Raw genomic sequence first — 14,608 nt, forward strand, 5'->3', positions numbered from 1 at the left:
CATTACTGTCTTAGTCGGCCCAGGCTGTCATAGACTGGAGGCTAGAAGTCCAGATCAAGGTGCCAGCCAATTGGGTTCCTGGTGAGGATCCTCTTCTTGGCTAGCAGACAGCTCTCTTCTTGCTGTGTCCTCACATGTGGTAGGGGAGGGGGAGGAAGAATGAGAGAGAGAAAGAGAGAGAGGAAGCTCTTCTTTTTTTTTTTTTTTACATCTTTATTGGAGTATAATTGCTTTACAATGGTGTGTTACTTTCTGCTTTATAACAAAGTGAATCAGTTATACATATACATATGTTCCCATATCTCTTCCCTCTTGCGTCTCCCCCCCCCCACCCTCCATATCCCACCCCTCCAGGCGGTCACAAAGCACCCAGATGATCTCCCTGTGCTATGCGGCTGCTTCCCACTAGCTATCTACCTTACGTTCTTCTTATAAAGGCACTAATCCCATCACGAGGACCGAACCCTCAATACCCCATCTCAACCTAAGTACCTCCCAAAGGCCCTACCTTCTAATTCCATCACATTGGGAGTTAGGGATTCAACTTATGAATTTGGGGGTGGACACAATTCAATCCATAGCAACTACACAAATCTTTTTTTTTTTATCTAAACCTTCACTTTAACATTTTTTTTTACGATTTATTCATTTTTGCTGAAGTATTTTAAGGAAGAGATTACCGTGTCACAAAATATATATAACCACAATGCTATTTTGTTCCAAACAAAAGTAACGTCTAATAATCAGTCCATATTAAAATTTCCCCGATCCTCTCAAAAAAATACCTTTTAACAGTTTATTTATCAAATCAGGATCTAGAGAATGCACACACATGTTGCATTTGGTTGTTGTCTTTTAATAAATAACAGTCTCTCCCCCCCATTTTTATGCCATTTATTTGTTTAAAAAGCAGAAGGATGTGGAGTTGTTTGTCCTATAGAATTCCCAAGTATTGGGTTTAGAGCATTGCTTCTCTGTTCCTTTATCTATGTATTTCCCTGAAAACTGGTAGTTAAATCTAGACTTGAGTTCAAAACTTTTTATTCAAATATTTCATATGTAATTCGATATATTTCTTATGGCATCACATCAAGAGGCTCATAATTTCTCGTTGCCCCACTTTGATAGACGTTGAGATTGATCAGTGGGTCCTGATGTTGCCAAACTCATCCATCCATTATAAACTTCCCCTTCGACCTTTCATCTTATGGTTTTAGCATCCATTGATGATCTTTGCCTAGATCCATTTTTTCATTAGGATGTTACAAAACAGTGGTTTCCTGATTCTACCATTTCTTCTGAATTTAATTACTGGAATTCTTCGATTAAAATGAATAGTCCTTCATCGACTATTTGTAGTTACATGAAATATGCTTCATACAAAAATAGCATACATATTGATGATTATTTCCCTCCTTCAGTGTTCAGAATAGTGAGTTGGTGCATTGGCAATCTGTCACAGTGACAAATTAGGTGTTGTATATTACCACTTGGAACTCAGGGCTATTTTTTTTTTAATATTTATTATTTGTTTATTTGGTGGCACAGGGTCTTAGTTGTGGGAGGCAGGATCCTCAGTTGTGGCGTGTGGGCTCCTTAGTTGTGACGTGCATGTGGGCTCCAGTTCCCTGACCAGGAATCGAACCCAGGCCCCCTGCATTGGGAGCACGGAGTCTTATCCACTGCGCCACTAGTCATGGCTTTTTATGTATTTAATTTGTTTCAATCAATTTGATTTGATGTTAAAATTATCCCACTTTTGGCCTCTTCATATGGATTCCTAAACTTTTGCGCGGCTCCTGGTGGTCTTTGAAGGCCCTCAACTTTCTGGTCCTTCAAGATTCCCAGGCTTACCTTGTGCATTTCTTGGCCCAGCCCTGAAATCAACCATCTCTTCAAGAATGTCTGTATCTTCTGGTGGGAAATGGTGTTTAGAGGCCACAGGCTAGGCCTCAGGATAGCCACTGTTATCAAGCTGCCATTGCTTCTCGGCTTTTCAGTGGTCAGACCCAGAAAGTAGAGATTTTCTTTAAAAAAAAAAGAAAATAATTAATTGGTACAAACGTATACTTCCAATTCAAGTTTTCAGACCGCAAGGTTTTACTTAAGCTTTTGTTTTATACGTAAACATCTCTTCTCTCTTCCACTGGAAGTCATGCTTCATGACAACATTAGCATCAGTTACTTACTTGCTTTAACCTGTAACATACATAAGATACTCTCGAAATAACTAGCAATATCACCAACAAGAAGGTGCTGGATATAGTTGCAGATTTCTTTGGTTTTTCGTTTTGGGTTTGGTTTTGGAGGGAGGATGTGTTTGTGTGTTTGTCTTTGTTCTTAGAAGATATCCCACTCTGAATGTAGGTCAAAATTCTGCATTTTAAAGCCACTTAAGTAATGTTTTGTTGTGTGCGGCTGGGTCACCAACTTGATAGAATTAGGCTCATTTGCCTTAGTTCTCAATCTCGACAGATGTGTTTATTTACGTATTTTTAAATTCTGGAACACATTTACATGGTTGCAAAGTCAAATTATAAAACAAGAAAAATCTCACTTCCGTCCCTGCCCCTCCCCCATAAATTACAGGGTTTTTTTAGTTTTATTGAAAATAGACATATATGTGTATGTAAAAATAACAAACTATAAGCACTTTTTTGGTCCCTCCTTTTTAAAAACTAAACAGTACACCCTGAAGATCTCACCCATTCCACTCCTCTCTCTAGTTGTTCAGATGCCCTATGCCTTATTGAACACTCCCTCGTGGATGGTCACTACAGGTAAGTTTCTAATCTTTTCATTTTACAATGTTGCAGTGAATGGCTTGTACATATGTCTTTTTTTTTTTTTTGCAGTTCGCGGGCCCCTCACTGCTGTGGCCTCTCCCATTGCGGACCACAGGCTCCGGACGCACAGGCTCAGCGGCCATGGCTCACGGGCCCAGCCGCTCTGTGGCATGTGGGATCTTCCTGGACCAGGGCAGAACCCGTGTCCCCTGAATCGGCAGGTGGACTCTCAACCGCTGCGCCACCAGGGAAGCCCACCACTGTATCTTTGGGATAGTTCCCTAGAAGTAGAATTGCTGAGCTAAATGGTATAGTATGTGTCACTTGCTAGTTGCCCTCAGATCCCCTGCGTAGGGACTGAAACATCAAAACTGAATTTTAACAATGTGCAAAAATGAGTAGGAAGACGCAGCTCCCAATCTATCACCCACCTGGTGACCAGGCCAGCCTCCCGTTGTTCTACCCAAGGGACAGGCCTGGATAGATCTCACGCAGGAACACCCACGTCCTGGGAATCCTGGAAGGAACCATAAAACTCCATCATCTTTACTTTGGCTGGAATAACAGTTTAACAGGTAGCCCTGTTCACCTCAGGCTGAGCAGGAGCTCTGAGTGATCTGTTTTGTCTTCTTTGACTGATAAGACACTTAGAAATTATTTCTTTGCATGCTTGGTTTGGTAGAGAAAAGGTTTCAAGGCATGGACCCTAGTGGGGAATGATACCAGATGCTCAGCAAGTGGACATTATTAAATTCATTGGTTTATATGACCCTGGTAATCTTTCCTTACAAAAGGAAGGAAAATTAACATGGTTAAGATGCATTCCGTCTCTTACTCATTCGACCAACATGAATTGAACCCCCTCTCTGTCCCCTCTCTACTCCCACCTCTAGCCAGAAATAAAAACCTGCACAGCCTGCAGGCTGAATCCAGCACACAGTTAGTTGTTTGAGGTTTGGCTCACACTATGTTTTTTGAAAAACACACAAAAAATTAGTCGCTAACATTTAAAATCAGGGGATTTGACATAAATATCCAGACTTCTAACTTCTCTTGAAAATTTGCCAACCAGCCGCTGGTGGGAGCTGAGGAGCGACTGCCCCCAGTGGTAGGGCATGTGCTGCCCTGTGTCCCTGATGCACGCCCAGCCCTTCCATTCATTTCTCTTGCCTCCTGGGTCGTGAGTTTGTGAGAACTGCCCTAGACTGCTAGCTCCCTGAAGATAAGGACCTCCTGTGTCTTACTTGACTTTGACTTTCCAGCATCTGACCTAGATCCCAGCACACAGGGTCCTCCGTGTATGTTTGTTGGACGATATAAAGGATCTTGTGGACGCGTGCACCACATTTCTCCCAATAGTGAAACTGTGCGACTGTGGTACTACTCTAGCCCAGACCTCTGATGCAGACTGGCATCACAGGTGCCCCTGATCTGTGCCATCTGTCCCACTACCTAAAACCACTCGCATGTCACTGGGCTGCCCCTAAAGTCTTCACTTTGCCATTTGAACTCTTTTCCTCCTAGCGATCTCTTCTCCACCTGAGGACAGCAACGCACCCTTCATGACCACATGAGATCACGAATGTCAAGCATTCCTCTAGTAGTATTTACTTTTATCACGTTGTTAGCAGTGTTTCATCTCCAAGTCGGAAACAGTCTCCCCACTCTTAGTCCATGCGGTTCAGTTGGTTTTTCAGCCAAGCCCCAAAGAAGAGATTACAGTAGAAATCTCTGTATTCTGAGAATTTTCCAAGTCCACTCCCCACAGACACTGATGGAGGTAAAGATTTTATCGAGAGCTTCATATTTCTGATCAGATCCATTAATGGCCTAAAGGGGACAATTAGGGCATGTCAGAGCGTATATAACTAGGAGCCCCTGGCCACCACTGCATGCTCAGAACTCACTCTTTCCTGAGTACTTGGACCCAGGAAAGAAGCATGAAGTGGCTTGGGATCCTTGGGCTGGTGGCCCTCTCAGAGTGCCTAGTCATGTAAGTGCGGGGACTGTAAGCGGCATCATCTCTCTTTCTGGAGTCTTCCTTGTCCTCTTATTCTTCTACCCATCAGGGTTAGAAGGGAATGTAATCATTCCCTGACACTCTTGAAGTTCAACTCTCACTTATTGATGAGTACCGTGCCATGGGCAACATGGGGCCCAAGGGTCTTGGGGTAGGCCTGCAGGGCTGCACAACTCTGGGGGTGCCAGTCACATCATGACTTATGTGAAAATGGCACTCCTTGAGATTGCTCAGTGCACAACTTGTGCAACTGTAAGTGTGGCCCTATGGAACAGCAGTTCTCCTATATTGGTTTCTAGGATTTCTCTCTGCTCTCTCTGCATTTCTGTGTGTATGTGTCTGTGTCTTCTTCTCTGTATCTCTCTCCTTTATCTCTCCACCCCCTTTGGATGTCTCTGTGCATGCAAAACTCTGAGTTTTCAGTTTTTTGTTTTGTTTTTTCTACTTTGACTCTTCCTTGTTTCTCTAGCTTCTTAATTTCCCTAATTTATTCCCCATCTCCTGGCTTCCTCTCTCACCCCTCTCTTCTGCTTGAGCCCTGGAGAAAGATCTGGAAGGCGACTTCTAGGCTGATTTACCTCTAACAAGCAGTGTGACCACAGCCAAGTCACAAACTCCCTGCATTTCAAATTCCTCCCCTGTAAAAAGAGGGTAATGATCCCGCTTCGGACTCCTTCCCAGAACTTCTTAGAAAAAGATACAGTGGGATGGCAATAGCAATGGGAATGGCTGTCATTGCTGACACTTCTTACATACCAGGTACATTATATACATCATCTCACTTAACACCCAAAACATTCTATACGGATGATAGGAGTTATATTCTACCTTTTTACCTACCGAGGGGGAAACTGAGATTCCAAATGGTCATATGGCTTACCCAAGTTTACACAACAGTACCTGTATTCAGACCTAGGTCTTTGTCATGGTCTTTTCATGGCATCCTGATAATGAGAGGACACTCATAAAAATGCTTGGAAAATACACAGTGCCATTACAATGCAAGGTATGACAGTCATACTATAACACAGACAGCTGATTGCTGACCCTTCTTTGTTTCCTTTTCCCAATCCTCGGTGAAAGGATCCCTCTAACAAAGATGAAGACCATGCGAGAAACCCTCAGGGAAAAAAGCTTGCTGACAAACTTCCTGGAGAGGAACACTGGTAACAGGTCCCAGAATCGCGCCTATTACCCGAAAATGACTTTTCATCCCCTGAGGAACTACCTGGATGTGAGTGTGTTGGGCGGATGGCACTCTACAGCGCCTCCTGGTTCTCTGGCCTGGCACTGGGGTTCATCTGGAGGCGCCAGGCGGTGTGGTGGGGCTAGGGCTCCTGCAGGAAGCAGAAACGCTGGGGAATACGGACCCCATTCCCAGAGAAGAGGGCACTCTCATCCTCAACTCTTGGTCGGTGGTAACTGGGCTCAGCAATGACCGGGTGGCAGGTAAACGCCCATTTCTTGCCAAAGATATGTCATTAGTTTGAGGGAGATTGTTCCTCCTGAACTAAGGGAGCCACTGAGCCACAGATAAAAGGTGAGCCGTGTCTGATCGAAAGATAAAGCCAACTGCAAATCAAGATTGAAACCCCAGGCAGACAAAGGTCAGCCTCCACAGATCCAAGAAGGACACCAGTAAAAAGTTACTGAGCCCCTATGGCCTGTGACGCCATAAAAATCTAACACTATGGTTATTGTTATTGATCTTAAAAAAAGGTCTCGTCCCTTCCTCAAGAATGCATAGGACAGGCTGAGTGATAGGCACAGAGTAAATACATGTCAATGAAAGGGCCAGCAGCGTCGTGGTGATAGGACGTGGTCTCAGTTTAGAGGAAGTGGCCTGGGGTGACCTAGGAGGGCCAACTGGAGAAAGAAACAGGCTGGGCCTGAAAGGGGAGACCGGAGAGCTTCTCAAATGAACGCAGCAGGACTCGCCTGGAGGTCCAGTGCTTAAGACTCTGCGCTTCCACTGCAGGGGGACCGGGTTCGATCCCTGGTCAGGGAACTAAGAGCCCGCATGGAGGAAAAAAAAGAAAAAAATTAAATGAAGGCACCGGTCTGAGCAGAGGCTGTGAGGTGGGGCGGTTGGAAAGTGATCTCAGGAGACACGGGACACCTCGAGGGAAGCAGTACTCCGGGAATCGAGGGCGGCCAGGGCAGCCAGGTCTGACCACACCACCCCTCCCCGGCCCCTGTAGCTAGCCTATGTCGGCAACATCAGCATTGGAACGCCCCCTCAGCAGTTCAAGGTCCTCTTTGACACCGGCTCAGGTGACCTGTGGGTGCCTTCCATCTACTGCTACAGTCGCCCCTGCCGTGAGTACCTGCCCCCCTGCCCATCTTGTACTCCCCTTCCCACCCCCTTCTCCGTCCTTGGCACCTGACGGACACACATCTCTTGTGTCCGCAGGTACACACAAGCTTTACAACCCTCACACGTCCACCACCTTCCGGCTCTGGGGCCAGCCCGTCGACCTCATCTACGGCTCCGGGAGGATCATTGGATTTCTTAGCTACGATACTGTTCGGGTAACTGGAAACCAGAAGCCGAGTCAGGGCTGGCCCTGGGATCAACCGCAGCTTACAAAACAGATGCAGGGCCAACTGGGAGGGCCCGTCTTTCCCAAAGTCCCCTAGTGGCTGGCCGCCCACCCCACAGTGTTGTGTCGCTGGGGAGACAGTGGCCCTGCTGACACACAAACTCCCAGAATGGCTGAGCCAGAGAGTGGCTTGGGGTGTGGATTTGCAGCTCCTTTGCCCATGAGCAGCTCAGGGTTCATTTTGCTGGGAGCAGGGAGAGAGGGGAAAAAAGCACCCACTCTTATATCCTCAGGCTGTGCCAGGTACTTTCACGGTAATAACTCGTTTACTCCTGCAGCAACCCCACATAGCAAATGCTATGATTAGCTCTACTATACAGATGAGGGAACTGAGGTGCAGAAAGCCAGGGCCTTGCCAAGGTCAGGCATCAGGTAAGCGGTGGAGCTGGGCTGGCCAGTCAGGATTCATGCAGGTGTGCGGTATTTGGAGAGAGGATAAAACTGATCTTGGGCGGTTGAGGGGAACTGAGGGCTTCGGAAATCCAGACAGGGAAAGCAGGGGGCCACAGATGTGGGAAGGGCCTGATAAATGTGGGCCCCTAAGAGGGGGCCTTTGAGTGTCTTATAAAACGTATTGCCTGCATCCCCCAAAGGGCCTGAGTTCTCTCTCTCTCTCTCTGTCTCCACCTCTCTCTCTCACACACACACACACACACACACACACATGCACACACACATCCCCAAAGCGTGTTTCCCAGGCAGAATTTTCATAAGTACCCTGGCAGCGACATTGTAAAATGGGCTTCTGTCTTCCTGGGCGGATGCAAATTCCACGATGCACTGCCATGAATTCAGTCCATTTCTGTCATCAGATCATAGTGATGCCAAAGACAAGACCATCCTGCTCTCTGCTCGTTGCGCTCCAGTGGGAACCATTTGGTCCTGTTGGAAGCATGTGGCCAGTTTCACTCACTTCGCATGGTGTTTGCAGGACGGGCAGCGATGGTTAAAAGCCACAGCCCAGCACAAAGGGAGCCCAAATGCCAGTCCCAGCTTGGTCTAACTATCTGAGGTCAACCCAGGGCACAGCCAGGCCGCAGTTCTTTTCTGCGGTGCTCATGGCGTCTCCATCCCAGCCCAGTCCCAGCCCCACTTCCCAAACCTTTATGTGGGAACACTCTCCTCTCCCACAGATCGGGAAACTTATTGACATGGGCCAGCCGTTTGTCCTGAGCAAGGCACAGTATGGGATGGAGCATGCACCCTTTGATGGCATCCTGGGCTTGGGCTACCCCAGCCTCGCCACCCAAGGGACCACCCCCATCTTCGACACCCTGAAGAGACGAAGTCTCATTCCTCAGGCAGTCTTTGCCTTCTACTTGAGCAGGTAAGTCCAAACTGCACAAGCCCTCTCTCTAAGTCAGCTGTAAGATGCTTTCAGTTGCATCAAAACTTGTAGCCCACCTGATTCAGAAGTTTCCTGAGAGACAGTCTAGCCCGGGATAACTATGGCCCCAGGGCCACATCTGGCCCTGCCACTGGTTTTTGTAAATAAAGTTTTATGGGAACACAAGCATGCTCATGGGCTCAGGGGCAGCAGCTTGGTCCAGGGGATGTGAAGGGAAGAGGGAGAGCCGTGGAAGGTGTCAGGATACAGGTTGGAGGAAAAGGCAACAACAGGATGTGCTGATGGATTTCATATGGGAGGAAGGAGAGGGATGGCGGGAACATTTTACCAGGAGCCCAGAAGCAGCTACACAATTCGCAGGCACCAGCGCAAAATGAAAACGTGGGACGTCTTGTTCCAAAAGGATCAGGAGGGGCTTCCCTGGTGGCACAGTGGTTGCAAGTCCGCCTGCCGATGCAGGGGACGCAGGTTCATGCCCCGGTCCGGGAAGATCCCACATGGCGCGGAGTGGCTGGGCCCGTGAGCCATGGCCGCTGAGCCTGTGCGTCCGGAGCCTGTGCTCCACAATGGGAGAGGCCACAACAGTGAGAGGCCCGCGTACCGAAAAAAATTAAAAAAAAAAAAAGTATTAGGAATTTCAAGACAGGGATAGCAGAGGCTCAGGGCCCTGCTGAGTGTGAGGCCCCATGGATGGCACAGGTCACACACGCTGGTGAAGCCAACCCTGGGTGAGCCTGAGCCCACACCCTTGGCACCCTCAGACCTCGGTTTTTCTGAACAATGACAGGCTAGGCAAGGGGGCAGCCAGACCCCTCCGGCACGGTGTCCTCTGAGGGTATCTCTGAGCACTCTGGTTGCTGGGGGGGACCGGGCTCTCTTCAGATGGGTGGGTGGTCGGAACCCAGCCAGGCTGCCCAGCTTCGAACCCCTTCTGTGCCACTCACTAGTCGGTGACCCACCTCGGACAGGTCCTCAATCCCTCCGGGCCTCAATTTCCGTCTCTGTAAAATGGGGACCCTAATAGTGCCTCGGATGGGTGGAGAAGCACAGCCCTCAGTCAGTGTCTGCCGTTATTCTCCTACAACGAGCCCTCCGTCTTCCTTCTCTCCTCAGCCGAAAGGAGAATGGCAGCGTGTTGATGTTGGGTGGGGTGGACCACAGATACCACAAAGGAAAGCTCCAGTGGATACCAGTGTCCCAAACCCACTACTGGCAGATAACCATGAACCGGTAAGCCTCTCCCTCTGAGGGCCACCCCAAGTGATGCTCCCACACGCGCACACGGACACACGCAGACACACAAATAAACGCACAGACACACAGTCACACACACAGATATACGCTCCACCTCCAAAGACACACGTATAAACACACGCACAGGCACACAGATACACACAAAAACACACACAGATACACACACCACCCGTGTGTTCATAATCACCCCAGACCCCTGACCAGGGCTCTGACCAGGGTCCTGAACAGGGTTCAGAGAGACGTGTACAGCCCAAGAGGGCTGCACCCACTACGCTGTAAGGCCGGGAGCACGGTTTGAAGACCCTAAAGTGCAGTGAAAAGAGGATCGGGGAGGATTTCACCAGCCTGAACAGCGTTGTGATAAGTTGACCAGCTGTCTAGGGCTACCCGGGACCCAGGGAGCTCTCACTACACAAAACTACCAGTTTCAAAACAGGGAAAGTCCTGGACAAACCAGGAAAACTGGTTTCCTTAGGGAGAAACTCCCCAGCAGTGGAGAGAGGTTGGCTGCATTCTTGAGACCTGAAAGCAACTCATACAAAGAGACACTCCCCCCACCCATAGCCACCCCCCATCCCGGGCACAGAGTGGGGCGGGGGCTGTGACAGAGAGAATCAGGAAGCCGGGATCCAGGAGTGGCCTGAGAACAAGGGGCTATAATTGACGGGATTCTGAGTGATACCCTCAGACAAAAGCTTACGTGTCCTTTGGAGGCCCCCTGGGCTAGCTCAGGCATCGCCTGGCTGGGGCCCTCAGTGTCTGAGCTGTGTGAGTGGGCCATGCTGGGAGACAACCTCTCCCAGGGCAGCCTGTGTCTCCGACACCCCTGCTGTCAGCATCTGCTGCCCCGGGGAACCCCCATCTTCACTGTGTGGGTTGACCCGTTATCGGTCACACAGCACATACAGGGCTCTGGTTGTTCCTCATCCACTTTTTCATTCATTCATTCATTCAACAAACATACATGGTGCATCCACTGTGTGCTAGGCACTTGAGAGAGGCACTGAGGCTACTTGCCCTTACGTGTAGTAAGGCAGACGTACATGAAACGAGTCACACACATAATAATGAATTTCCACTTCGGGACATGCTAGAAATGAGGAGGAGTCTACAGAGAGTGACCAAGACAGGAGCCTGATCTAGCCTGGGGGGGAAGACTTCCCTGAAAAAGAGACAAGTAAGCTGGAACCTGGAAGATGAGGAGAAATTAGCTAGACAAAGGGGATGGGGGTCTTCTAGGAAGGGCGACCAGCACATGCCAAGGCCCTGAGGCACCAAAGAGCCTGACGCACTCAGGAGCTGAAAGGAAGTCAGCGAAGGTTAGGTGACCAGAGCAAAGGAAAACAGAGCCAGGGCGTGAGCTGAAGGGAGACAGTCAGGGAGGGGGGCGGTCATGGGGGGAGACTTCACAGTGATCCTGGTGTCCACTCTGTCCCACTGTCTCCCAGAGTCACCGTGAACGGTGTGGCTTTTGGTTGTTCCCGCGGCTGCCAGGCCATTGTGGATACCGGGACCTCGTTCCTAGTTGGCCCAAGTAGAGTGGTCACCGCCCTCCGACGGCTCATCGGCGCCCGCCTTGTCGATAATGAGGTGAAGGGTCACGCCACGGGGTCACTCCGGGGCTCTCCACGCACCAGGGATCACCTGGGCCAACCTCTCTCCCTCTTCCTCTGACAGTATACAGTTTCATGCAGCTACGTGCCTCGCCTGCCTACCATCATCTTCAGCATCAACGGCAACAACTACCCGGTGCCCCCGCAAGCCTACATCAGAAAGGTGAAGGGCCAGCCCTGGTGCAATTGCAGGAACCCTTGGGCTCCTGCTTGCGGGAGGGCGCCCTCTGCAGGCCAAGCCACACCATTGCAGATGCCACGGAGCCCCTGTGGCTGGGCCAGTGCCTCCCACAAACCCAACCACTTGAGAGTAAGGGGCAGTCTGGGACTTCCATCATCCTGAAATAAATGGAACACTACCGCGTGCCGGCCTGCTGCGAGGCACAAGGAGAAGGGAACACTAAGGGCCTCTGCCCTCAAAGAGCTTCAGTTCAACCTGAGCCCTCAGATAGATGAACACGGAAAGTCAGCTCTAGCAATCCCTGCAATAGGCCAAGTGACGAGTGGGGTGGGTGGGCACAGTCTCAGTGTGTTGTCCCACCATAATGGTTAACGGTCTCCCTCCCACCTCGAAGGTGTCCTGGTTTGGATGACAAATTACATGGCGACCCTCGTCCTCACCTGCAACTTCCCCTTGCTAAGCCCCAGTTCCCACTCCGTGAGTTGGGGTACCAGACCCCTCTGTGGGGAGGCTGCATGCCCCCGTGAATTAAGGGGTGCACAGTGACCGCACAGCCCTCGCACAGGCTTGAGGCTTAATGTCAGCTCCCTATGGGAGTTCAGAGGAGGCTGATGGGCTCAAAGACGGCTTTGAGGAAGAAAGGGAATTTCAGTCATTCTAAACCCCCAGCCTTATGGAGGCTCGAGGAGGCCTGCATGGGTCCAGGCGAATCTCCACTGGACTGATGAGGGCTGTACACAAGGGAGCACCAGGGTGAGTCACCCAACCCGGCCTGGAGTGGCCAGGGAGGGCGAGCGTGGGGCCCGGAAGCCTTCCTAGAGGGGCTGAGCGCAGCCTCTAAGAACGGGTCGTGGGGAAGAGGGAGAAGCAAAGGCATTCCCTGCAGAGGAAACGGCGAGCAGGGTCAGAAGGAATGAGGGGAATTACAGGCCATCCTTGCTCTTGTTTAACATTTTATTCAAGTATAGTTGATATACAGTGTTGTGTTAATTTCTGCTGTACAGCAAACTGACTCAGTTATACATGTATTTGTATCCTTTTTCTTCTTCTTTGCCACTACAGTTTATCACGGGATCTTGAATTGAGCTCCCTGGGCTCTACAGTAGGGCCTTGTTTACCCATCCTCTCTATAGTGCTTTGCATATGCTAATCCCAAACTCCCGTCCTCCCCTCCCCTAGCCCATCTCCCTCATGGCAACCACATGCCTTGGCCGTTCTTGGTCCTGGATGGGCACCCCACTTCCGCAGCTGCTGAGAGAGCCCCTTGGTTCTTACCAAAGGAGGGAAATAAAACCGAGAAGCTGCCGGCTCCGGGTGCTGAGAGGGTGGCAGGTAAGGGCTCATGCTGACTGGTGTGCATTTCGTCTCCCCCAGAGCCTTCGGGGCATATGTCTCAGCAGCTTGGCAGGGGGCACAGAGTACCTGAGCCGCTCGGAGACTTGGATCCTGGGCGACGTCTTCCTGAGGCTGTATTTCTCGGTTTACGATCGGAGAAACAACAGGGTTGGCCTGGCTCCCGCAGTGTAAAGGCTGGGGCCGCTTCAGCAGTCAGGCCCCCTCCAAACACACACTCACTCACACGTAGGGCACTCCCACCCACGGATGGCGGTGGACTGTGGTGCTCTGCAAAGCCCCATTCTCAGCAAAGAATAAAAGTTTCCATTCTCAACGGTGCTAAAACAAATGAGTGCCTCTCTTTGGGTCGGGGAGGTACATCATGATCGGGCAGGATCTGAACCACAAGTGAGAGGAGCCCAACTGCAACTGGCTTCAAGGAAAGGGGAGACTGACTGGAAGGACACTGGGGATCCGGGACACAGGAACCACAGCAGATGCGAAGATCTCAGTGACTGGACCCAAGAAATCAGCTCCCTCTTTCTCTCCCTCACTCTTTCCCGTCTCTCATCTTTGATTCTCTTAGCCTGACCACTTTCTTCCCTCACACTTCTACACATATATCCCTAACGCGTCTAATCCCTAAGGAAAGAAGCTCAGAAAAACCTCAGGCTACCAAGGAGGGCTCTGATTGGGCCACCTCAGATCACGGGTCCAGCCCTGGAGCAACAATCCTGGCGGGGGGGCTTGGGGCTACTATGATTGGCTTTCCTTGATCACGTGGCCCTGCCCAACGTGATTGACAGTCTCCTCCAGCACCACGTGACTGCAGCTGGGGCGAGGCAGCCCCCAAGGAAGTGGCCGGGAGTGTTCTAGACAGTGGAAGAGTTTGTGATGGCCCCCACCAACTCCGCCCCCTCCTCTTTCAGAGGGATGGTAACGGGTAATAAAAATACCTTCTACCCTTCCCATCTCACAGGACCTTTGGCAGTGGCCTGCTCCAGGGGGGTTCTGGGTGAGGCCCTTCAAGCTGAGATGGTTCCCGTTTGTCCCCCCACCCCAGTAACCGGCTCTCTGCCACCCACACCTGCAGTGTCCGTTCTAGTCTAGTCTAGGCTTCAGGGGGGTGAAAGAGGACTGGTTGCAGAGCTGATAAAGGGGGAAAAGGTGAGAGCAGAAATGGCATTTTTTTTTAAACAGCAAATATCATGCACTGGGCTTAATGGAGACTCAAGTGAACAGTTTGTCAAACTCATTTCCCAAGTGGTCTTCATGGAACCATAAGCAATGTCTGTGTGGGGGAGAAACTACCAATAAGAGTAAGAATAATAGCTCTGGTTAATTACATACGCATTTCACTGTCTCCCCATGAGCCCCTGCGGGGCATGACCCCCACTGTACAGATGAAGGAAGTCTCCTCCAATCTTCTGGCTCCAGTAGTGGTTACAGGCACATCGTAGGGCCTCAA

General features: G+C 50.2%; 1 protein-coding gene across 1 annotated transcript; it reads left to right on the plus strand.

Annotated features, from left to right (window-relative positions):
• Window positions 1-4,708: 4,708 nt before the first annotated feature.
• On the plus strand, window positions 4,709-13,332 carry LOC136126354 (pregnancy-associated glycoprotein 2-like). The gene is made up of 9 exons (XM_065881428.1): window positions 4,709-4,779; window positions 5,890-6,040; window positions 7,008-7,125; window positions 7,220-7,338; window positions 8,543-8,736; window positions 9,871-9,987; window positions 11,460-11,601; window positions 11,689-11,787; window positions 13,180-13,332. Exons 1-9 carry the CDS (start codon window positions 4,727-4,729, stop codon window positions 13,330-13,332), a joined length of 1,146 nt encoding a protein of 381 aa, XP_065737500.1. The 5' UTR covers window positions 4,709-4,726.
• The last annotated feature ends 1,276 nt before the right edge of the window (window positions 13,333-14,608 follow it).

The sequence above is a fragment of the Phocoena phocoena genome, chromosome 8, assembly GCF_963924675.1.
Source record: "Phocoena phocoena chromosome 8, mPhoPho1.1, whole genome shotgun sequence".
Taxonomy (NCBI): domain Eukaryota; kingdom Metazoa; phylum Chordata; class Mammalia; order Artiodactyla; family Phocoenidae; genus Phocoena; species Phocoena phocoena.

Bases quoted from the DNA above. Each gene is read 5' to 3' on its own strand.
- LOC136126354 (XM_065881428.1), top strand. From the start codon at position 4,727: ATGAAGTGGCTTGGGATCCTTGGGCTGGTGGCCCTCTCAGAGTGCCTA. The intron at 7,339-8,542 runs GTAACTGGAAAC...CCTCTCCCACAG, and splicing joins TTAGCTACGATACTGTTCGG to ATCGGGAAACTTATTGACAT. The intron at 11,602-11,688 runs GTGAAGGGTCAC...TTCCTCTGACAG, and splicing joins CCCGCCTTGTCGATAATGAG to TATACAGTTTCATGCAGCTA.